This window comes from Delphinus delphis, chromosome 5 (assembly GCF_949987515.2).
Source record: "Delphinus delphis chromosome 5, mDelDel1.2, whole genome shotgun sequence".
NCBI classification, from domain to species: Eukaryota; Metazoa; Chordata; class Mammalia; order Artiodactyla; family Delphinidae; genus Delphinus; species Delphinus delphis.
Window position 1 is genome coordinate 65974407 of NC_082687.1, and position 24933 is coordinate 65999339.

The window sequence follows — 24933 nt, forward strand, 5'->3', positions numbered from 1 at the left end:
TGTGTAAAATAGGAATGAAAATGGTACCTATGTTATAGGGATGTTTGTGAGGCTAAATGTGTTGATATATGCAAAGTGCTTAGATATATGCAAATGTGTTGATATATGCAAAGTGCTTAGAATAGTGCACTATTCTAGTTGCACAGCTAGTTGCACATCTAGTTTCTCTGCAACTAGAGAAAGCCCGTGCACTGTATACTATATAAGCATTTGTTTCTTTTCCTAAGTAGAATAGCGTCTGCCCTCAGGAAGCTCCCACTCTAGTTTAGATCACCTTCTTTCTCTCTTCCTCAGTCACCACAGTTGTTCAGATGACTGTGGAAGCAGAAGAGGATAACTGGTGCTCCCCAAAGGCCTTTCACACACTTGTATTGCACACGACCTTTCCTTAATCCTAGGGCACTGGAGCAGCAGTGCTATTTTTCACTAGTAATACTCTGAGCACCACAGACTCTAAGATTGGGACACATAGTGTCAATTTTATGTTAAAAAAGATTTTAAAAATGATCAGTGTGGGGGGGGGGGCTTCCCTGATGGCGCAGTGGTTAAGAATCCGCCTGCCATTGCAGGGGACATGGGTTCGAGCCCCGGTCCAGGAAGATCCCACATGCCGCGGAGCAACTAAGCCCTTGTGCCACAACTACTGAAGCCTGCGTGCCTAGAGCCTGTGCTCCGCAGCAAGAGAAGCCGCAGCAAGAGAAGCCACCGCAATGAGAAGCCTGTGCACCACAATGAAGAGTAGCCCCCGCTCAATTCAACTAGAGAAAGCCCGCGCACAACAACAAAAACCCAACGCAGCCAAAAATAAATAAATAAAATACATAAATTTAAAAAAAAGTGCTAATGATCAGTGTGGGTTGAGAAGATTAACTTCTTTTTGGGAATTATACCTATGAGTAAAGACTAAGTAAGACATTTTATTTGTTTTTCCAGAGAACCAAGAAATTTGAATTTCTCCAGACAATTTAAAATTCTCCTGATGCAATTTAAACTTCTTCCTCTCACCTAGAAAGATGGTACTCATGGCTGGCACCAAACATTTCTGCTCCTAAGGCCATGTTCCCTAATACCACATCTACCCTATCCAAATATTAATAAATTAGGCTCTAGAACATACAAAATCATACGTTAGTTTTATTGTCCCTATCACTCTTCTTAGATAGTAACAGAGATAGAGTAATAAGAAGAAAAATAGTTGGGGCTTCCCTGGTGGCACAGTGGTTAAGCATCTGCCTGCTAATGCAGGGGACATGGGTTCCAGCCCTGGTCCGGGAAGATCCCACATGCCGCGGAGCAACTAAGCCCGTGCACCACAACTACTGAGCCCGTGTGACACAACTACTGAAGCCTGCGTGCCTGGAGCTTGTGCTCCGCAAGCCACCGCAATGAGAAGCCCCCTGCAACTAGAGAAAGCCCGTGCACAGCCACGGAAGACACAACACAGCCAATAAATAAATAAAATCTATTTAAAAAAAGAAAAGAAAAGAAAAATAGCTAACATCTTCTGTGAGGTTCCAGGCACTGTATGCTAGATCCCAACCCATTTGCCTTTTTTGAAAATCATATGCTAGAAATGATTCCTCCCTCAACTAATGTCTTAGGTCAGCCATTCCTGTATTACAAGTTTGGTGTAAATTTGCATATGGCAGTTAAGCAAGGTGTAGGCCTGGGCCTTTGATTTTTCACCAGAGATCTTTATCTCCTCAGCCCAGAATTCCACGAGAAAAATTTTCCATGTTGCTTCCTTTGCCCATGGGCAGAGTTTTTCTGGTTTCTGTCTTGCTGCCCTTCCTGGTTAGATGCCATGGTCCTGCCTTGAACCTGCCCAGGGCCAGGTCTCCTATCACAGCATATTGAAACTCCTGCCTTTAGCTGCTGGGACCTACTTCTGGTCCAGTAATTCCCCCTAACCCTTCCCCTCCCAGCCCCATGATGTAGTCTATGAGTCTATCACTCAAGCTTAAAGCTTCATCTTTGCTTCTGGCACTAAAAAGCTTTCTCTGTCTCTCTTTTAAATTCAGTATTTACTATATTACTAATTTTTAAAACTTAGGCTTTATTTTTTAAGAGATGTTTTAGACTTTAAGGAAAATTGAGAAGATAATACAGAATGTTCCCTACACTACTGCATGCAAGTTTTCTGTTATTAACATGTTACAGTATGTTTGCTAAAATGAATGAACCAACATTAATACATTATTATTAACGGAAGTCCATAGTTTATTCAGATTTTCTTAGTTTTTACCTAAGTTCCGTTTTCTGTTCCAAAATCCCATCCAGGATGCCACATTACCTTTAGTTGTTATGTCTTCTTAGGCTCCTCTTGGCTGTGACAGTTTCTCAGAGTTTCCTTGTTCTTGATGACCTAGGCAGTCTTCAGGAGTACTGTTAAGGTATTTTGTAGGATGCATCACTACTGGAATTTGTCTAATGTTTTTCTTATGATTAGAATGGGCTTATGGGTTTTGGGGAGGAAGATCAGAAAGGTTAAGTGCCATTGTCATCATATCATAACAAACGTACATACTATCAACATAATTTATGGTCAGCATGATGTTGACTTTGATTAGCTGGCTGCAGTGTTTGTCAGGTGTCACCACTGTAAAGTTAGTCTTCCCCCCTTTGCTTTGGAAGGAAGTCTCTATGTATGGTCCACACTTAAGGAGTGGGGAGTTATGCTCCCCTTTATTACTGTTTTTTTTAATGGTTATATTTAATCAAGGGGTTCTGTGTTGGCTCTATCAAATTGCTGGTTGTAGAAATTGAGTCCTTCCTCAGGATTTGCTGTTCTCCTTAATACAGTGGACACTGGTTTCTTACATTATCTCTGCAGCATCTCACTTGAACAGCTACTACCTCCTTCTTTTACTTTTTTCTCTCCCTTTACTTGTAACACCACACTCTCTGAGTTTGCCTCTCACCACTTTGACTAGTTTCTCTCAATTTCCTTTGTCAGTCCTTCCTCCTGTCTCCATCCCTACTCACTGTAATTCCTTCACCCTACATCATCTTATCTTCTCACTCTCTCCCGGGGACCTCACCTCTTGGCTTTTGAGCCATCTAGGGCACTTCTATGGCTACCTTTACCATCTATGAGTTGATGGGTCCCAAATGTTTTTATTTCCTGCCAAGACTTATCTTTTGAGCCTCTCCCTCTCCTCATTCTCTCTTCTCCCTGTCTTATCTATCTCTTCATTCATCTACCCACATATCTATCCATCTGTCTGTCTAATATCCGTGTCTATCTAACTATGTTCTACTGGGCATCTCCACTGGGTGTCCACTAAATCCATTATTCTCGCCTACAAACCAGGGAAATTTTTAGGAGTAGCTGAACTCAGGGGACTCAGGACATGGTCATCAGGAAAAGTCATGTCTGCTTCATTCCTTGGTTCTGCTTCCCCCAGTGTTGGCATCATTCTTAGACTGTTTCTACTACTGTAAGAGCGACATGGTTCCTAGTAGATTCATAGAAAAAGAGATCCCCCTCTTCCCAATAGTTATGTTAAAAGTTCTGGTATTGAATCTCATTGGTTCTGTCTGAATCATGTATCTGTTCAAACCAATCACTCTGCCCCAAGGTATCCCATGCTCTCTGACTTGACACCCTAGGTCATATGCACACTCTTGGAATTGGGGATGTGCCCAGCTTAACCCAATCATCTGTACTGAGAGTAGGGGAGATATGGTTTACCACAAACTGTCCAGGGAGGGGAGGATGAGTGCTGTTTCCAGAAGAAGTAGGGTATACATGCTGGGTAAGTTGGACTACTGGTCTCCCATTTGCAGATTTTAAAATGCACATCTGATAATGTCATGGCTTGGCTTCACATCCTCAGTGTATCTTCCTTACTTTTAGGATGAACTTCTGGCTCTTTATCAAGGCCTTCAAGTTTCTCTCAGCCTCTTTTATCCCATTGCATTTTGGCTCTGCCTTCCTTCCTATGGTTCAACCACACTTTGGTTTTTACCTGATTTGGATCATGTGCTTTTCTGCCTCAGAGTCTTTAAGTATTGCTATAGACTGAATGTTTGTGTTCTCCTCAAATTCCTATGTTGAAATCTTACCCCCCAATGTGATGGTATCAGGAGGTGGGGCCTTTGGTAGACGATTAGGTCATGAGGGCGGATAAATCTCTGTTGTTCATAAGCCACCTAGTCTGTGGTATTCTGTGACAGCAGCCCAAACTAAGACAAACATGCCATTTTCACTGCCTTAGAACTTTCTCCTCTTTTCTATTTCCCCACCCTCATACTTTTGCTTAGCTCATTATCTTAAATGTCATTTCCCCAGAGGAGAATTCCTGATTTCTCAGGATAAGTTAGGTCCATTAGCCCTCATGGTCCCCTGTACTTCTCCACAGGATTGATCACAACTCTGATAGTTAATTATTTTTATAGTTGTCTGTCACCCTTCCCCCATGGACTTTATGCTTCATGAAGGCAGGGACTGTGTTTCATTCACTACCTTATTGCTAAACCCTAGTTCCTGGTGCAGAGTACGGCACACGGGAGTAATTCAGTGCGTATTTGTTTAATGAATGAATGAGTGAACAAATGAGGGTTTACATGCTGTCTTAGCTCGGGCTGCTGTAACAAAATACCATAGAATGGTTGGCTTAAACAACAGAAATGTATTTCTCACAAGTTCTGGAGACACTGGAAGTCTGCAGAAAGATCAAAGTGCTTGCCAGTTTGGTTCCTGGTGAGAACCAGCTGCCTGGCTTGCAGGTGGAAGTCTTCCTTCTGTGTCCTCACACCAAGGCAAGGGTGTTGGGGAGAGTAAGCTCTCTGGTGACTTCTTATAAGGACACTAACCCTGTCCTGAGGACCCCAGCCTCATGATCTCATCTAAACCTAATTACCTCCCAAAGGCCCTATCTCCAAATACCGTCCCCTTGGGGGTTAGAGCTTCTGTATATAAATTTTGGGGAGACACGATTCACCTCATAGCACATGCATTATCTCATTTGACCCTTGATAACCCCATGACATAGGTCCCATTTCAGGATGAAGAAAAGGAAGCTTAGAAAGTTGAAACTACCCAAGGCCACTCAGCTAGGTAATGACAGAACTTGGAAGTTTTCAAATCTAGGGATATTTGCCTTAAAAGCAACTGTAGATTTGCTGCCTCATGAGGCCTCTGAGGCATCTTCCTGTTTGGTTTTGAGCCTTTTGGTGTGAGGGTACATGTGAAAGTGTGTGAAGCAGGAATGTAAAGGGGAGCTCAAATGGAGGGGAGTCCATACTGCAGAGCGCAGGAGAGCACCTGAAAGCTGAGGGAAAAGATACTGAGAAGGGAGATTTGTCCCCAGGAAGAGACTGGAAAAGGAGTGTGACAGGAAGCTGGACCCTGGAGGGCTGGAAATGGAGTTTGGGATTATGATGTCAACCATCATCAGGGAAATGTTTGACTCATCTTCCCTTTACCCTCTCGCCCTTGTTCCCAGGTCCTACACCCTTTTGCTGGCTGTGACAGGGTTTTCAGAACAGGAAAAAGAAGCGTGAAATAGGAGGAGCAAAAATAAGGTAGCCCCCGCCTTACACTGAGGCAGTGGGAGTTACAAAGTTCTCTCTGTTGGATAGATCTTAGAATAAGAACATTTCTCCCACACAGAACCAGTGTTAAGATAAGGGTGAGATTTGCACAGTCCTCAAAAGCCTAATTAACTCATGATGTTCTGGAAACAGCACCAGTAACAATATATCTCAATTCAGAAAGCATTTATTGAGCTCCTCCTCTGAAGCAGGAGCTATGGAAAGTGCTGGAGATTTAAAGGGCCGTGGGTGACTTCCCCTGCCCTTGTGTGATGATTTAGAAACTTTGGGGCACCAGCCCCTTATCTTTGCCATTATTTCTACAGAAAGGTGAATTCTCAGTCACGGCACACAGGGTGTGGGCCATGTCTGGAACATACTGACCTTTCTTCCTCTGGTTCCCTTTTCTCACCCTCCCATCTGCAGCCATTCCTTTAACTGAGCGCAGCCACTTGGCCTCCTAGTTCCTGCCAAGAAAGAAATTCAGGAGCTTGGCCTACCCAGTGCACTGAATTGAAGCCCTGAGTTTGACTCTTAGATAGCCATTTGGCTGTAGGACAGTCACATAGCATCTCTGAAACTCAGGAATCAATTACATCCTAGATTACCTCACAGAGTTCTTGGGGAATATTAAATGATATGTATGTGCTTCATAAACAGTAAAGCATTACATAATGCAAAACAATTGTGCTGATCCTCATAGAGTTGATTAGTCGGATGGGGCCTTAGAGATCTCCTATTGCCACCCAATATTTACTGTGTGCCAGGCTTTCTTCTATGCATTTCACATGTAGTAGTCTGTTTAATCTGCAGAGCAGCCCAGTGGGGTAGTACTATTATTATCCTCAACTTACACATGAGGAGCAGAGAAGTTAAATGACTTGTCCAGTGTCACATTGTAAGTAGCAGAGCTGAGATTCAAAGACAGGCAGTCAGGCAGGCAGTTAATCACCAAACCAAGCTGCCTCCTGTGTGCTCTGTTACCGCCGCCCTCTGATACTCCTCTGGGAGCACTCGACAGGATTATGATTGCTTGCCTTAGTGATAAATAAGCTACTGGAAGGCAGGAACTGTACCTCATTACACACACACACACACACACACACACACACACACACACAGTGCCTGCCACATGGTTGGAGCTCAGTAAATGTTTGTCGAATGCATAAATGTACTCAGGAGAGATACATAGCAAGTCTGATACTATCTACTATGTTTTTCCTTCATCTTTTCTTGGCTAACTATGCTCATTTTCTTCAGCCATTACCAGTAGGAGGTTCTTTGGCATTTCTCACTCACTATCCTAATTGCCCTCCCCTGCACTTTCTCAACTTTAACAACGACCCACCTAAACTGGTAGAAGTGAACACTGTACTTGGAGAATATTCTCACCAGCACTGGGTATGACTACCCTTTCCTGCCCGCACAGTGTATGTTCCTTGTCCTGGACTCTCTCAGGAGCCTACTCCTGCCCCTGAACTATTTGCCTGGGCAGGTTCTTGACCATGAAGCCAAGTGGCCAATGTGAACCTTAAGCCTTTACTGGTAGTCTAGACTGGTAAGGGGAATCCATTAAACGGTACCTCCCCTCTCCTTCCTTCACTTTTCCTTTCCTGGGAGGAGCTTAAGAACTTAGGGATTTCCTAAGTTCTTACGGGAGAAAAGAGGTTATAGCTGGTGAGGAAGCTGGGGCAGGAGAATGCTTCTTCTAATCTGGAATCCAGAGAATTTGCCAATTTTGCTTCATGGCATGACTAAAATGAGTTTTCTTGTAGGGAAAAAAAATCAGCATAATTGGCCTCATCTACTGGACTATATTTAAGGGGATAATGGGACAAGATGTTTGATTTTAGATATGTTTTGAAAAATCCTGTATTATAGTGGACAAAAAATATTTGCAGTGTGTCTGTTGAGTTCCTCAAATTGGAAAAGTACAGACTCTGGTTCTCATCACAGACTAAAAAGACTGACGAAAAGTGAGATTCGATTGTTAGATAAACTGGCAACCACATACACAATAAATTCTCTATTCCAATCAGGGTTTTTATCTTTTGTTGTTTCGGTTAGACATTACTCTGGGGAACTAAGTGCCCCACTGGACACTCAGAGATCTGTTCTTTGAGTCGGGGTCAACGCCACCAGCTCCCAGAGACACTCCCCTCTGTGGGTCCGCGACCCCTCTGCTGGGGAGCGGTGCCGCGCCTGCGGGAGCGCGCGTCCGAGGAGCCGTCGGCGAGTGGAAGTGGAGGAACGAAAGCGACCTGGGGGAGCTAGCGAGGCCTCACGTGCGCGCTCCCGCCATCCAGCCCGCGTGCTCGCGCGCCCGTTCGCCCGCCCGCCCTCCCGGGAAGTCTCGCGATGCCGTAGCCCGGTGCTCCCGCTGCAGGAGGCGCAGGCTGTTGCTGTGGTTGCCTGAGTTGCTGCTGAGGCGGCGGCGACGGCGGCGGAGGCGGTGGCGGCGGCGGCGCTGGTGGAGGTGTCGGCTCTTGGGCGGATGTTGACATTGTGTTGTTGTTATTGCTGACGGTAATGGCGGCGGCGACGGCCGGGACCCCATCTCCTCTGTAGCCGACGCCGAGACAGCCCGGAGTGAACTCCGCGGCCTCGGAGCCCGCGGCAGCGACTCCCTTCAGCCTCCGCCGCCTTGCCAGCCCGTATCCCGGCCTCAGCCCCTGGACAGGCCCCTTCGGGCAGGGGGCCTCGGAGGCTCAGGATGGCGGATTTCGACGAGATCTATGAGGAGGAGGAGGACGAGGAGCGGGCCTTGGAGGAGCAGCTGCTCAAGTACTCGCCGGACCCGGTGGTGGTCCGCGGCTCCGGTCACGTCACCGTGTAAGGCCCGGAGGAGGGCGAGGGCGAGGCCGGGAGGTGCAGGGCTGGGGCGGGCCCCTTACTCCGCGGGGGCCCTCTCGCCCCGGTGTGCGTCTGGTGTCGGAGGCCTGCGGGAGGAGTAGGCGACCAGGAAGTGAAAACTTGCTTTATTTTCATTGGTTTCGGTCTCTGAAGTGGGGACAGACGCTGCCCTCCCTTCCCCCGCACCCCTCTTAGTAGGCCCTTCGGGCCTGGGCGCCTTGACGGATCCCAGAAGGAAGGTTATTCTTCAGGGTCTGCCCTTCCGGCCACCCCTTCAGCTTTGGGGTGGAAATACGCATTTCTGAGGTGTCTCCCCCTGTTTTCTCATCCAGTTACCCTGTGCTTCTGTCTCCTCGTCTGTGCCTTTGAGCCTAGTGACATATGGCTCAGAGGCCAGATGTGGGCCGGGTGAGACCCCAGTGACGATCGGTAATGAGTGGTTCCCTGTCCTTGTGTATTTCACACACCCACAGGTCTTCCCAGTTTCTTGGCAGAGTCAGTTTCTGCGGAACTAGTGCAAGTTCCTGTAATTGTATATGATAAAAAGTATAGATGAACATATATATTTAAGATGCAGAACGATGTATGCTTACACATAATTAAAAAAAAAAATCTATGTGATGGGCACACACCGCTCAGGTTACTGAGGGTTCTCAGTATTCTAAGTCCCTCCTTTGGGCATGAACTCTGGGATGGCTTCTTCATTTGATAAGGGTTTCTGTAAGTCCAACTGGCAACATTTTAAAAGCGCAATATTATTCAAACAATAAGGAAGGAGAGCTTTCTGAAAGGTCATGACTAATAAAGGAATGTGAAGACTTGAACCAAATAATGAGCTGTCCGGAAGCAGGAAGTTTTGTAATGTTTCTCTGAGAAGTCCAGAGTTTTGTACAACTTGAAGTATTTATACTGTTTTTCATTTTAGATCTCTGTTCAAATCCTAGGTCAAACTTCATGCTTGTCAGATATCTCCCCACTTCACCTTTTTAGTAAAATAAAAGGGCCAGCAAGTCTGAGACTGCCTGGAACACTTTTCATTATATTTTTGGTTTAGGGTGAGTGGGTCTTGCAGTGAATAACTTTCAGTGAAACAGTAAGACTTTTCATATAAGACCGTCAGCAAAACCCTTGCATTTCTCAATACATGATGTGATCAGCCATATTGTTGTTTGGGTGTGCTTATGTAATGCTTTGATTTCTTTAGCACCTGTTAGTTTATATTCAGGTGACTTAACCAGGGTGAAAACGCTGCCTAAGTGCTGTCACAGTGCCATGAGAAGACAATGGAATTTATCACCACAATAACAGTTACTTAGTATTTTAACTGTTATCACCAGCAGAATTAAGACATGTAACCAAATATAGTGGGATATTAAATCTTTTTTTAACACATATCACAGAAATTTTTAAGTCTTCAGAGCCTGCCATTTAAGTTTTGTTTGACTATTAGGACCTTTTTACATTCTTTTAAACCTGAGGAGTGCTTAAAGAAGAGTTTTCAAACTTTATCATGTTGTCTGCCCACCCTGCCCCTTACATTCCTCTTGTCAAAAAAAAAGCTGGCAATATTTTATTTAAAAAGGTGCAACTCTAGTTATAATGTTTCCTCTGTTTAAGGGAAAGAAAAGCTAAGTACTTTCTTGGGCATGATGGAAAATATAATAGGCGAAGTGCTCAGAACCAAATAGGTGATTAGCAAATTTGATTTTAGTTGGCTGCTTAGAGAGGTTAACAGAGTGGAGAGAATTAGTGGTGGTTCTCAACGTTAGTTGCCCATTAGAATCACCTGGGGAGCTTTAAAAAAAAAAAAGCCGTGTCTTTGGCCCAGGTGAAAGCCAGTTATCTAAGTGAGTGTCCCAGGCTTGCATAGCTTGTTTAAAAAGTTCCACAGGTGATTCAAATATGTACCCAGGATTGAAAACCATTATTCCAGAGTATAAGAGGAACTATATGCCACCAGTAAACAGTATGCCTTTCTACGAGGGGAGTTAATTTTTCTGCGATCTCCCTCAGCAACTTCTCTTTCTTTCCTGTTACCTTGGTTCCAGGCTCTGGGTTCAGATCTATCCTCTGCCACTTTTTGGGTAAATTATTTATATCTAAGACTCTTCATTTAAGATGGGGATAGTTATAGTCCCTCACTGTTAAAATTATTAAGGATTAATTGAGAAAATACATGCAAAGAATTCATCACATTGTATGGTAATGTGCTCAATAGATATTAGCCTTTATTATCATTCACACACACAGTGTTCCACTTTGAGAAACATAGGAGTAAAGCACAGTACTAAGCAATCCGAACTGCCGTTTTCAAACCTAATAGTGATTCACTTTAGTCTTGTTTTTCCATTTCTAGACAATTTGTATGAGGTTAAATTATTGTGTGAAATATTTCAGTGAGGATTAATAAGAATCTTTCTGCATTGAAAACCTAATCCTGTTTTGTGGCGCCATATATAAATATAGTAACTAATGCAAAACTTTTTTTACATGACTCTGTCATACATAATTCACAGGCTTACTATGCCAGTAGGAACCCAGTTAACACCTATAAAGGTTTCTGAAATTGGTGTTTATGGGTTGCTATACCTGTTGAGCATATTCAGTTTTTCTTGCCTTTAAGTACAAATGTGGGGACTTCTCTGGCGGTCCAGTGGTTAAGACTTCGCCTTCCAATGCAGGGGGTGTGGGTTCGATCCCTGGTTGGGGAGCTAAGATCCCATATGCCTTGCGGCCAAAAAACCAAAATATAAAATAGAAGCAATATTGTAACAAATTCAATAAAGACTTGAAAAATTGTCCACATCAAAAAAAAATCTTAAGTATAAATGGGAAGAGCTATTAAAATAGTTATAATAAGACTGGTTAAGCTTATCACTGCAGCTGCCCTACCCCCTACCCATTTATTTAAACTAAGGAACTGTTCAGAGCCCTTTTCCCTTGAAAGGCAATTATAGTGTAATGTATAGAATCATCTGTAATACAGATCAATCTGAAAAGATATAGATCCATCCATATGTGTTTTTCACAGATTTCACTTTTGAGTAGACGCTTATAGTTGAATATTTCTACTCGTTTCTCCCCCTATGATTTACTACATCGTATTATACTATTACTCTCATTTTAGACATCACTATATTCTCATATGATGTAATTTGGCACGTCATTATAGTGACGTGAGAAATTAAGTCACCTTCCATTTTCTACTACACAGGCAGGTCTTGGTTAGTTTTGTGGCATAATCAGATTTTGGGAACATAAGTATTTAAAATGTATAATTTGCCTAAACGAAGCCTGCTTTAATGTAGTTTCTAATAAAATATTTTCATGTTGACCCCAAATCAGGCTTAAACTGTGTACCTCCATTAAGATCAGTATTCTTTCTTGATATTCTTCTAGATGAGTATAATAATTTCCTTCATTTTTGGATTTGCATGTAGCAATATGAAACAGGGTGGCAGCTCCAACAGGAAGAAATCTTGTGCAGAAGCATATTTTGAGGAAAGTGGCATTTGAAGGAAGAGAGGGAAATGATAAGTTCCTGTTATTGCATAATGTTTATGTACATGTAATTTAAAAGGCTTGAACTCCCACTTCAATTAAAAGTAGATTTCCTGTGTGTGTGTGTGTGTGTGTGTGTGTGTGTGTGTGTGTGTGTGTGTGTGTGTATTATGATGTAATGAAGATGAGGGGAAAAAACTGATTAACTTATTAGGTGGTATTGGCCAAATTTGTTAATATTTTTAAATTATGGTGTTCTTTGCCCCTTAGAATAAATTTGTGTAAAATGTAATGATCATTTGTTGAAGAGTTTAATTTTTTACAATGATGATAGTGATGTGTTAATATAAAAATTAGAATTTAAAACTGGTTTTAGGCCAGTATTTCCTATCTAAACTATCGTTATAACTGACATTAGTTCCTGTCTCATTTCATGCCCTCCCATATCAGAATCAAACCTGGAGCTTTCATAGGGCATGTATAATCTTTGACTTCTAAAATAAGCCCAGTCATAGAGCCAACTTATTTTACTGGGGTTTGTTTCTAATTTCACTAAATTATTGTGTCTTCGGGTACTTTCTTCTGAGGTATAATCTTCCTGTCATGTCCACAAATAATTCCTCATCCTTTACCAGTTTTTATCAATGGCTGTGGGACATCATTCTCTTTGTCTTCATCTCAGTTAAGCTGTGAAAATTGAAAGATTTAGAAATGTGACTTGAAAAAATATGGGAACACTTGGGATACAATAGGATCTTTGCATAGGAGACATCACAGGAACACTTTAGTGTATACTGACCTTTCAGATGGTAGAGTTAAAAAAAAATTGTCTTGAAATGTATTGGACCAAGACTGCTTCTAGATGCTGTGGTTAGCAACAAGAGACCTGAATATGATTTGCCCAAATAACAGATTCACTTTAGTTTAACAGTTTGTTTTAAACTTTATAACTCCCACCTCCTCTCTTCCACCCGACATAATTCCATTTTTAAAGATTAAATTTTTTGTTTGGAGATTTTTGAAGATCTTATTGATATTTCTGCACAAAACTGGATAGTTCTTTGAGGGCAGGAATTATGCTTCTTGGTTTTTATTTCTCCATTGCTTCATATAGTGTCTGGAATGTTATAGGTCCTGAAATGTTCTCTAAATAAATGAGGTGATTGCATACATCTTTGGATCTTATTAGAATTGTCAAAGGAATAACTGTTTTTTTTTGTTTTTTCTGTACCTACCAATGAAGGCAAACAATATTTTACAATAGAACTCTTATGAAATCACATTTATAAGATAAGTGGCCAGTCTTATTTCATTGATTTATTTATTGGCCGTGCTGTGCGGCTTGCAGGAGCTTAGTTCCCTGACCAGGGATTGAACCCGTGCCCTCGGCAGTGAAAGCACAGAGTCTTAACCACTGGACCGCCAGGAAATTCTCTGGCTTCTCTTTTTTTTTGTTGTAATGTATATATTCGTTTATTAAAAATCCATGCACAACCATATTCATTTTTGTAAAAACACATACAAATGAAAAGATGCATGTTAAATACATTTAATTGATTGCCTAAGAGGAGAGGAAGAAAATACTAGCAATGTAAATAGGAATAAAAGGAAATTAATTCCCATGTCATATACCTATCATTTTAAAATAACAATAAAATAAGAATGCCAGGGAATTGAGAAGCCAGGATACCAAAGGCAGAGAAGAATAGGGGTTGATGCCCAAGTCTGGGCTTCTATTTGCTCCACATGATTCACAGGGCAGGCTGATGTCTTTTCTTAAAAAACAAAGTTTGGTGAATGTGAGGAAATTGTCACCTAAAGTAGATATTTTTTTCCCAGAGAATTTTCTTACTCCGTATAATTTGAGAGGAAATTAGTTTGATTTAGAACATAGCATTGAATGTATCTCTGATAATATGAAGGAAAAAAAATGCTAAATGTTTTAACTGGATTAACTGCCAAAAATTCTCAATGGGTAAACTTTCTTGAAGAAATGAGAAATATGGTAGTAAACTGAAGTTTCAAAATTTTACTGTATTTGAATTTGAAATTCACATGATATTCCAGTCCAAACAGTTCAATGTGGAATTTCTGCCTGCCAACAGATGTGAAATTAACCAGTACTTAAGATTTTATGTGTCTAGCTAAGTGGAATATAGGAACTAAATGGTGGGACGTAAATGATATGAAATTATTTATGATGGTAAATAATCAAATACTAAATATTATTATTCTAAATAACATTACTCTAAATAATAATGTTATATGAGAGCTGCTCTTGAATTCCAACTTGAGTTTATTTTCCTAGCAGGTTAAACACCTAGGATATTAGACTAACTATATACTCAGAAGGGAATCTTTTAAGTCTCTCTAGTATCTATGTCTGGCTTAGCTTTCAAATCTGTTATAAAGCTACTTAAGATTTCATTCACGATAAAATTAAGCTTTAAAATATAACAGCAACAGATGCTGTTAGGTATCCTTACTCCAGTATCTTCTGTGTAAGATTTGTTGGTGACTTTTCATAATTTGTTTCAGAATCCACTTGTAAAATCAGATCTTATACCAGTGTTTCCGTGTTCATGCAGTCTAGCTTAATCCCAGTACAATATTTTTTAAACTTGCCTAATCATCAGAATCACTAAGGACATTTTAAAAAATATACATTTCGAGTTCTTACCCAAGACATCCCCAATCAGAATCTTTAGGGGAAGACTAGGAATTTTTATTTTTAATAAGACCTTGGGTGATTCTTATATCAGATGCATTTGGAAAACAATAGATGGTACTGTGGAAAGAGTGTGGTCTTGGATGTCAGGCAGATTGATTTCAGTTCTCAGAAACTTCCTAACTGTAACCATTAACCTTTCTGAACTTTAGTTTTCTCATCTGCAAAAGGGATATCTACCTCAGAGATTAGGTGTGACAGTCAGAAATAATTTATCTGATTACCTGGACCCATAGTAGGCATTCAGCAAATGATTACCATATATTTTGATATTTATCCCTTCATGCATATTTTTTGGTTAATCTTTACTGTTTTCTTGGAAATCAGTCTGAAATGTGACATATGCTTTCCTGCTTTAAAGCAAGATCCTGAGCATAAATCAGAATTATCTGATTGAGTAGGGGAAACATTTAATCAAAAGAAGATACTAACAGATTGGTACACAGTGATGTTCTTCGAGGCTGTTGAGGTATTTTGGGGTTTGAGGATCTTCTCTGAATGGCACTTTCTTTTGAATTTCACATGTGAGAGATTTTACTTTCTGTTTACATTCTTCTTTTCTTTCTAATTGATCAGCTGTAGGTTGGAAATGAGACAACCAACCTTATTAGAGCTATGTGTGAAGTAAGAGAAGTTGGTTCTGAGTGCTAGACTTAGATGCTTGAATTTTAATACTTGGGTTTTAAGATACTTGTTTGCTCAGAGTATTTTTGACTAATCATTATCAACTGTCTTATTGAGGTTTCCTGATAAGTAATTTAACAAGTATTTATTAAATTTTATGCTAAATGTCATGTGAGTCTCTGGGTATATAGTTACGAATGAAACATGCATAGTTCCTCTGCCCTCCTGGAGCTTACAACTAATAGACAAATTATGTCTGAGAAAATTGCTGTGAAGGAGACCATTAGAGTCTCTGATAGAAAATAATGTGATTAGGGAGAACCCCTCTGAGAAGGAAACATTTAGGAAGGGTGAAAGAGTCCTGTGAAGAGCACTGCAAGTCTGGAGAACAGCAAAATAAGTTCAGCTTCCCTGAGGAACTGAAAGAATACTACTGTATTGTGGCTAGAATGTAGGAAACAAAGGAGATAGTGCCTTGAAATGAGATTGGCGAGCTCAGGTAGGGGCCAGAAAGGATTGCAGAGAGATTAGAGTGAAACTAGGAAGAGTAGTTAGGAGCTCTTGGAACAGTAAAGATGAAATGATAGTGGCTTGGTCTAGGGTGATGGACTTTAGATAAAGGAGGTATTTCAGTTCTAACTGTAAACCATCAAATTTAGCAACTTTCCTATGAGGTATGGCAGAACTCGCATTGGCCACTTTTGCCATCTCATTCCCCAATTGTGGTATTTTTTGTTTTGTTTTTGGTTTTTGTTTTGGCTTTGTGGAGGGTGAGGTCAAAGAACTGTGGCTGCCCTTACTGTTGACTGGAGACTGTCTTGATGACATACCTACATTTCCTGTTCTGCTGCCACATGGCAACTAGTATGCCAAGAGAACAGCATGTGGCAGAAGTGGAGAGGGGCTTTCCCACAAGATCGTGGATTTTGAAGTGAGGACCTTTGTACCCTTTAGCTACAAGATGTGTGATGTTTGACAATGATCTGTTCATTAGGAGGAAAACACTATGCTTTTTACATGTTTACACTTAAAACTGAATTGTCTACATAAGGATTGAAATTTTCTCAAAGATCTGGAAAAATGATTTTCTTCTTCTTGAGCTCTTTTCCATCCTACATCTAGTAAGTGAAGTTTACTTAGGGTAGAGTTGGTTGGACTTTGTGTTAACTTACCTTTGTTCTTTTGATTGATAAGAAGTGAATGTTTATGTGTATCTCTATTTGTCTGTCTGTCTGCTTCCTGCAAGAGCACCTTGTTTTATTCTCTTTGATCTTGCATTGTATTGATAATTACAATGGAGTCCTTGATTAGTGCAGTGAAGGAGTTCCTGTGTATCCAGCCTTCTTTCTCTGCCCTTTCTAAACTATTCAATTATAAATGTTACTTGAAATTGATATGTTGGTAGTCTGTACTATAAACCAATTCAACTATATATTATTTCTTAAATGAACATAATTTATTGTATTGCTCATAGTATTTATATAAATATGAAGAATATTCTACAATATATATAAATTAGATATATAAGGTCTTTTTTCCTTGGTCTGGTACAGGTAATGTAAAGTAGTTGAGTTGGATTAGTTGAATCTCTAAATCATCAGACGTTAATACCATGAAGTTTAATCAGTATACATTTACATAACTTTATTGCTTTATATGTAATCGTCTCTTAATACTTGAAAATACCTTAATAATTGAAACTTAGTAAAATTCTAATGCTAGAATATTATAGAACTGTGTATAATTATGAGGTTATGATAGACTGATTGTAATACATGATTTAAATAAATTTTTGATTTCACTAGTTTATGAATGAGATTATACTCTCACAGAGCTGGTTGAACCCAAATGTATAGAATTTGGTCACACAGTTAAAATTTTTAGAGTTATATTATGAGACATATATATGTCTCCAACTCCAGGGGTTCTGTATCTTCTGGGTAAATATAGTACACTTTCAGTTCTATCCTTCCATGAGCCACATTGATATTCAGATGTGTATTAAGGCAGCCAGATGAATTTAAAGCGTGATTTTTATGCTTTGAAATCTGTTAATTTCTTCTATGGTTATGGCTTCATCTCCCAAAATAGCGAAAAAGCTGATTCCATTGAGCTCAGAGTTCAGCATTAGGAAATAAGTGTTGTCTTCACTTGCCATTTGCATAACCCATGTGTTCAGGTTGAATCTGAAATTTCTATTTCATATGTGTTGTCATATCGACAGGAAGATAAAATTCTCTTAGTCTATAGATTTGTACAGGTCAAGTGTCTCAGAGTTCAAAATATCCAAAACTGAATTTATAATCTTCCCCCCAAATCAGCTTCAAGTGCAGCCTTCCCATTTTCAGTTGATGACAGACCTGGCATCCTATTTGCTTAGACTAAAAAATCTGTGACACATTCTTGATGTCCCCGTTTCTCTTTCACTGCCTCTAATCTGTCAAGAAATCAATCTCTTGGCTCCGTCTTCAAAATATATCCAAACTCTGACCACTTTTTACCATCTGTACTGCTGGTGTGAATTATCATTTTCTCTCTTCTGCCTTGTACTCAATACTTTTCTTCCCCCTGCTCCCACCTTTGCCTCTCAACCTTTACGGTCTCTTTGGTACATCTGCCACAGTGATTCTTTTAAAACATAAGTCAGATCACGTCTCTTTTCTGTATCAAGACTCCCTGAAGCTCCCCATCTTCAGAACTAAAGTTCCTTTTAATGGCCTGTAAGACCCTACCTGATCTGGCCCATTTCTCTGCCTTCTACCATTCTTTCACTTGTTTACCCCAGTCTAGGCACACAAGCCTCCTTTCCATTCCCCGAGTTATTCTAGGCACACTTCTGGTTAGGGCTTTGCACTGGCTGGTTCCACTTTCTGGAATATTCCCCTCCAGATACCCAAATGGCTAACTCCTTCACCTTCAGATCTTTCACAATTATCTTAATGCATCCTACCCTACTTTCTACTTAAAATTAAAACTCCTCTACTTCCTCTTACTCTGTGCTTTCTCTTTTTTCATAGTTCTTCCTCTGTCAGAACGTGAGGTGAGCCAGGCTTGGTAGAGTACAAACTTTAGACAACTTTCTCTTGCAAAGAGGAAAACTCTCAAACTTTTTTGACAAGAATAAATGTTTAAAACTTTCTTGCTTTTTTACAGCAGCTGTTCCACCTATAAAATGTGAACCCAGAAAATATTGCCTTTTTTTTTTTTCTTAAAAACTTTGAGACTGCATTTGACTTTTGGGCCATAAATGACCCCGAGAAGCATGTTGTCTTACCCGAGGCAAATAAAACCAAAAGGTAGATTTGCTTTGTTGAGATAATATACCTAGTTCATACCTGAACCAGGGTTAGAATTCAGGCATTCTGTCTCTCCATTGTGTTGCTCTTATATTTTCACCACAGTAACTTCTTTGTGCTTTCAAACTTTGTCTCACCTGCCTGGATTCCTGGCCTCATGCTTGTCCATGATGGCTACAACTGTTTAATTTTGCCTGGCTTTCCTGAACCCAGCACCTCTCTATGTACCCTGTTTCCTCCACATTACTCCTGACCTTGACGAGGTTGGCAGAAAGTTGGAATATCTTTGACAGTTAACAGTAGCCAGTTTTATCATCGGCTATTCTATTTGCTAAGATATTTGAAGAGGATATTTGTGAAGTCATCGAGATCTGGACATTCTCTAATTTAGCATTATCTATAGTGGACATTAAATGATAATATTGTCAACTTTATTAGAAGGATGATAACCATAATAAAAAGTAAGCATACATTTACATTGTTTTATAATAATGAAAGCAGTTAAACATACAGAGTTTATACTGTGCACTGTTGGTGCTTTATGTATATGAACTCATTTAATGAGTTAGGGGTGATTATTATCCCTGGTATATAAATAGGGAAACTGAGGCTCAGAAAAGGTAAACTTGATCAAAGTGACACATCTAGAAAAGGCAGTATCAAGATTTCTATCAAGGCAGTCTGGCTCCAGGGTATTGTTTACTTAATTGCTTTTATTTTATTGAACCAGAGCAACAAACTTAAGCATTCTCTATATTATTCATCAACAGAAACACTTATAACAAAATCCTATACATTTTGGGATTTTAGATACAAATGTGAAAAGCTCAAAAACAGATTTTTTCCCCTAGATCCGTATGAGAATTTTAACATTTGTTATGTGTTAGTTTTATAATCTCTGTTTGATGGAAAAAGTTTTTTCCCTCCAATTCTCAAATATTTTCTCAATTTAGAGTTTCCAGTTCAAGGAGATAAACATTTTCTATGCTTACAGAGAAAGTTATTAGAGGCATTGTCCTGTAGTAGAAATTGCCCCGGGCTTGGGTTCAGGAAAATAAGGCTCTAGCCTAGATCCTACATATTAATTAGCTATGAGACCCAAGCTGTTTGCCTTTTATGCATCAATTTCTTCATCTGTAAAATTAAATGTTTGGACTAAATGATAGTTGTGGTCCTTTCTAGCTCTCAGATTCTGAGATTCTGTTGTGGAATTAGGAATTATTTTTTTCTATTTAATTTTAAAATTCTTTACAGTATACTTAATATGTATTTAAATATACTTTAAAAATCCTTAAAATATACTCTAAAATATACTTAAAAACTAGTAGAATTATCTTGAAATCTAGACATGTCAATTGCACATATATTTCCTTAGGCTGAGTTAAAAGTAAAAACAAAACTCCTTTAATCATCTACTTTTTCTTCAGGTTTAATGCTTTTTCTAATTATAATGAAAAACATAAAGATTATTAAAAATTGGAAAGTAGTACTTCCCAGTGAAGCAGAAAATAAACCATCTATAATCACCAAGAGGAAAAGGTCATTTAATATTTTGGTGTGTTTGTTCCTAGTCCTTATTAAAATATTTTGTTTAGTTTAAAATACTAATATATGTAATTATTGAAAATTTGGAAAACATGAAATTATGAAAATGAAATGTCACCCATAATATTTTTGCCTAGGGTTAGCCACTATTAATATTTTGATGGATAAACTTTTTCTGTTTTTCTATGTATATATAAATATTTTTATTAAAAATTGAGACCATACTTATAAAGTATTTTGTACTCTGCATTTTTCATTTAACATATTGGGAACATTTGCCAATTTATTACAGGTTCTTACATAGTCTGAAACATTAGGCTCTGTTAGATTTCAAAGAACAGAACCACCCAGGGGGCCTTAAGCAGTGCACGTTTTTTGTAAGAAGACAGGAAACTTTGCCATTGTATAGCCAGACTTCAAGGAGACTGGAATATTATTATTTTGGATAATTGAGTGCAGCTCTGGTGATGAAGTTATTCTGTCATTTTTCTCAGCAGCAAGTGTCCTTTGGTCTAGTGGTCTGTCACAGTGACTTACCTTCTTTCAGTTCTAGCTTCTGCTGTTGCAGTTGTGAACTGGCAGATTCCTTTTTGCCTCTGTCTCATAGTTTCTGCTTACTGTTGGCTTCAGCTTATTCTTTTTTTTAAAAATTCTTTTTAACCTCTACTTACATGACTTTACTGTATCTCTGCTTCCGCTTAAGCTTCATGTTACCAGTCTCTTATTCAGATACCTCAAGAAAGAGGGTCAGATTGAGTTAGTTAATGTTGTCCAAGTTGGGTAGGCCCTGCCATCCCATATGCTGCTAGCCAGCCCAGGAATTAGCTGTTCTTAAAGCAGATGCCTGTTTGTGGTCTAATTCACCAGAGCTTAGGGAGCTCCTAGTCAGGCACGCAGAGTAACAGGCTACTCTCTAGTGTACATGGTTTTGAGCTGTGTAGTATCTTTCAAATTGGTATATCATAATTAATTTCATACAGTTTTAGTCTTTCAATTGTTTTAAAACCTTCACTGGTAAAAATAGCACTGCAACTCAGAAACAAGGAAAATAAACATAGCACAAAACAAAGTTGAAGAAATCAGGTTCTTGTACTTCTGTATTTAAAAGACAAAATTCAAAATAACAATGCATTAGTGAATTCTAAGAGACATTAATATGAGGAGATACAAGGAACACAGAAAAATTAAAAATCGAAGTTAAAAAAAAGGTCTGGGGATTATGTAGACTAGAACTATAGAAAAGGTTGAAATGCATTCAGGAAAGCTATTGATTAGTGAACCCCAAACTTGTTTACTTATGATAACATACCTAGTTAATGCCAAATAAAAGATTCAAGTAGAAAAAAAATTATATTGATGTTATCGTATATTATAAAATGTGTTTGCATAGCAATTACTGTACATCTGCTGAAAAACAGATCCTATTTTAAGAAACAACAAATGAAACAAAATGTCTTTAATACTCCCTCACCAAAATAGCACTGCAGAATACTTGATTATTTGTGAACATATCTGTGCCACTGTAATTATTTTCTTCTAATACATTTCTAGAAGTAGAATTATTAGGTCAAAAGGTATGAACTTTTTTTAAGACTCTTTTTACATACTATCAAATTGTGCCCTTGAAAGGTCTTTCATTTTGTAAGTTTTTTTCCTTTACATTCTAGATCATATGTTACATGTATGTTTTTGTATTTTCTTTTTATTTAACAGTATATTATATGTACTTTCCATGTTATTAGTTTGCAAACTTCATTTTTAATAGTTGTCTAATATTCTATTATGCTGAGATACTGTAATTTACTTAACATTCCCATTATTTTATTCTTCTCTATTGTGAATAAAGTTTCAGGGAGCTTGTTTATGCATATATTTTTATTCACATTTCAGATTATTTTTTAGGCAGGATCCCTAAAGGAGAAATTACTGTGCCAAAGGTATAAATATTTTTAATGCCAAATTGATTTCTGGAATGGTTGTAATAATTTATAGTTCCACCGACAGTACATGATATTTTCCATCTTAAGACCTTCTTGCCAACATAAAGTGTTTTTTTTAATTTCATTTATTAGTCTTTGTAGATAACTAAGATGCCACCCGTCTTGAATTATATCTTTTAAAATTATTAAGTGCTACTTCTAGTTTTTTGGGTTAACAGAATGTTAGGTTATTAGGTTTGAAGGGAGTTCAGCTTCCTACCCATTACTCTTCTTTCCAGCATATCGAATTATTATTTTAAGAAATTTGACCTTTCCATTACTGTCCAGGGCCAACTGTACTTTGACTTAGAATAAACTAAATTATTATCATTATATTTTAAAACTTTAAACTTGAAGGAACATAATGGATAAAAGGAGTAATTTATAATGCTGTCCAGTTAAACTGAAACATACCTCTCATTTTCATTGCTAACAAACCCCATCTCCCACCAAACTTAAAAAAACAAAACCAGCACCACCACCCCCCAAACTGGAACTAAGGTAGTATCAAAATTAAGTAACTTAATGTCACATCAAAACCATCAAAGATGATATTTTGTAGTTATATTAACGAACATGAAGTGTGTGGCTTTTCTTATCCATTTAATAAAAAAGGATGGTTTTGTTAAAACTTTATCTGACAGTATTGTTTGGTTGGCACAGCAAAGGAGGTATTTGCTGTAGCCAATAACAAGTAAAAGACTTGCCACTCTGGTACTCGAGCTCTTTGCTAGGAGAAAGCATGCTATATGAAGTGGGACTCACTGAAGAGAGTGTTTTCAGCTGTTCTGTTGAGAGCAGTCTCATTTGTAAAGAAATGTGAATTAAACCCTGGATTGTAGTGGTTTGAATAATGAATGGGAGGTGAGATAAAGAGGTGAATGTGGAAGACTCTTTCAAGACACTGGATGAGGAAGGAGAAGAGATGGATGCCATCATACCTTGAGAGAGAAGAAAATAGGGGTTCAGATCTCAGGCTGGGTAGACTTATGCAGGATTGTAAGCTATGTGTAAGGAGCCAGAGAGAGGGAGAAACGAGTGGATTGCAGAGGAGACTGAAGGAGATGCAACCAGGAGCAAATGATTAGTTTGCCTCCATTGAGAAAGATGGTAAAGATACTGAAAACATAGGTAAATCTAAAAATGAAAGGGAGAGAAGGCATAGCAGTTTATGTTCTTGATCTTTTTTCCTCTGGTTGGAGGAACCATGGTTATCTGCAAAAAAGTGGGTTGGGAGGAAAAGGCTGAGCACATAGAGGAGCAATTGTGAAGTATGGAAAAGGGAGTTGATTAGGAATGAATTGCTATAGCATTAATCTAACTGAAGTTAGAAATAATTTGTATGATTTTTTTCTATTGTAGCTCCAGGCAGTGGGAATTGAGGTGAAGAAAGTAAACATTTCAATTAAATTGGATTGACAAGAGACACTCTAGAGGTGCAGAAAATAAAGGGTTTTGTTGGAGTATGGTTAAAGGATTGATTGTGTAGTTCTGGCAGATAAAGGAGGAAGTGGAGTCATAGGGAGCAGATTTGGAGTAGAAAAGTAAGGAGGAGTGGTAAGGAGTAGGTTACAACCAGAGACAAAAAAGCAAATTTGATAAGGGTGGGAGAAATGAAATGATTGATGGTAGTGGTAAGAGGAGAAATTTACAGTTCAGAATTTCAGAGGTGATACAGTTCCAGATGATGGTGTGGGTTGCTGAATTAAATAGAGGTGAATTTCCTCAGAGTAGATGAGGTCAGTTAATCAGTTAGGTTTTGGTGCTGAGTACTGAATTATTTGGGATGAAGACAAGAGTTCTTGTAGAAAGAAAAAACTGTGATGTGAATGTCTGTGTCATTAGAGAGTGTGAAGTTGTGCCAAAAAGAGCACAGCAGACTTGAGACTGCTATCCTTAAAAAGCCTTGCTTGCTGTGTCGGCTTTTGGTTGGTTGTCTGAGAACTTGGACTTTGGAAGCATTCCCAGTATGCCCAGAATTGATAAGAATGGCTCACTGTGCCTAAACTGTTTGTACAAACAGTATGGTGTATACTGAACACCTGCTTTCCTTCTGGGAGTCTGGAATTTTGGTACATGCTAAGTAGAGGGGGCCTACATGACTAGTCCATGGTAAAAGCTTTGGCACTGACTCTCTAATGACCTTTCCTGGTAGACAACATTATACACATGTTGTGAAAACTAGTTGCAGGAGGAATTAAGCACATCCTGTGTTCTTCACTGAGAAGAGACTCTTGCACGCTTGCTTCTGGTTTCCTCTGGATTTCACCCCATATGCCTTATCCCATTGCTGATTTTGCTTTGTATCCTTTTGCTGTAGTAAATCTAGCTGTGAGTATAGATTTATACTCACAGGACTGTATGCTGAGTCCTGTGAGTCCTCCTAGTGAATCATCAAACCTGAGGGTGGCCTTGGGGACCCCCAACACAGAGGGAGCGACCTGGAAGGCTGAAAATGACGGTTGGGCTTGGAACATGTGGAAATCATGTGTATCAGAGGAAGAGAGAGCAGTGGTGTGGAATTTTGCAATGAGGAGGTAGTGGAATGTAGACATTTCTTCTTGCTTGGAAATTATTTAGCAAATATTTCATGAATATTTATCAGGCATTGGACCAGACATTTAGGATATAAAGATTATTAAGATATCGTGCCTACCTATAACCAACTCATTGACTATCAGAGTAGGGAGTTAGGCTTATGACATAATTATAATGAGATATGATAAGGACTGTGCAAGAGAGAATATAGTCAAGTATTATGAGGACATGGAAGATGGAGTCTGGAAGATGAACTCCAGGGAATGAGCTATAGTTGAGAATTTCTAAGGAAAGAGTGTCATTTCAACAGGATTTTTGGTTAAAGAGAAGA

The 24933-nt window shown here is 39.1% G+C and overlaps 1 protein-coding gene across 3 annotated transcripts in view; it reads left to right on the forward strand.

Annotated features, from left to right (window-relative positions):
• Nucleotides 1-7897: 7897 nt before the first annotated feature.
• CHIC2 (cysteine rich hydrophobic domain 2) overlaps nucleotides 7898-24933 on the forward strand; it is a 47688-nt gene continuing 30652 nt past the window's right edge. Inside the window, exon 1 of one of the 3 annotated variants that reach the window (XM_060012516.1) lies at nucleotides 7898-8370. In XM_060012516.1, coding sequence (XP_059868499.1) covers nucleotides 8252-8370 — 119 coding nt within the window. In that variant the 5' untranslated portion in view covers nucleotides 7898-8251. The remainder of the gene's footprint in view (nucleotides 8371-24933) is intronic. The other 2 variants (XM_060012514.1, XM_060012517.1) reach the window with 2 other exon arrangements.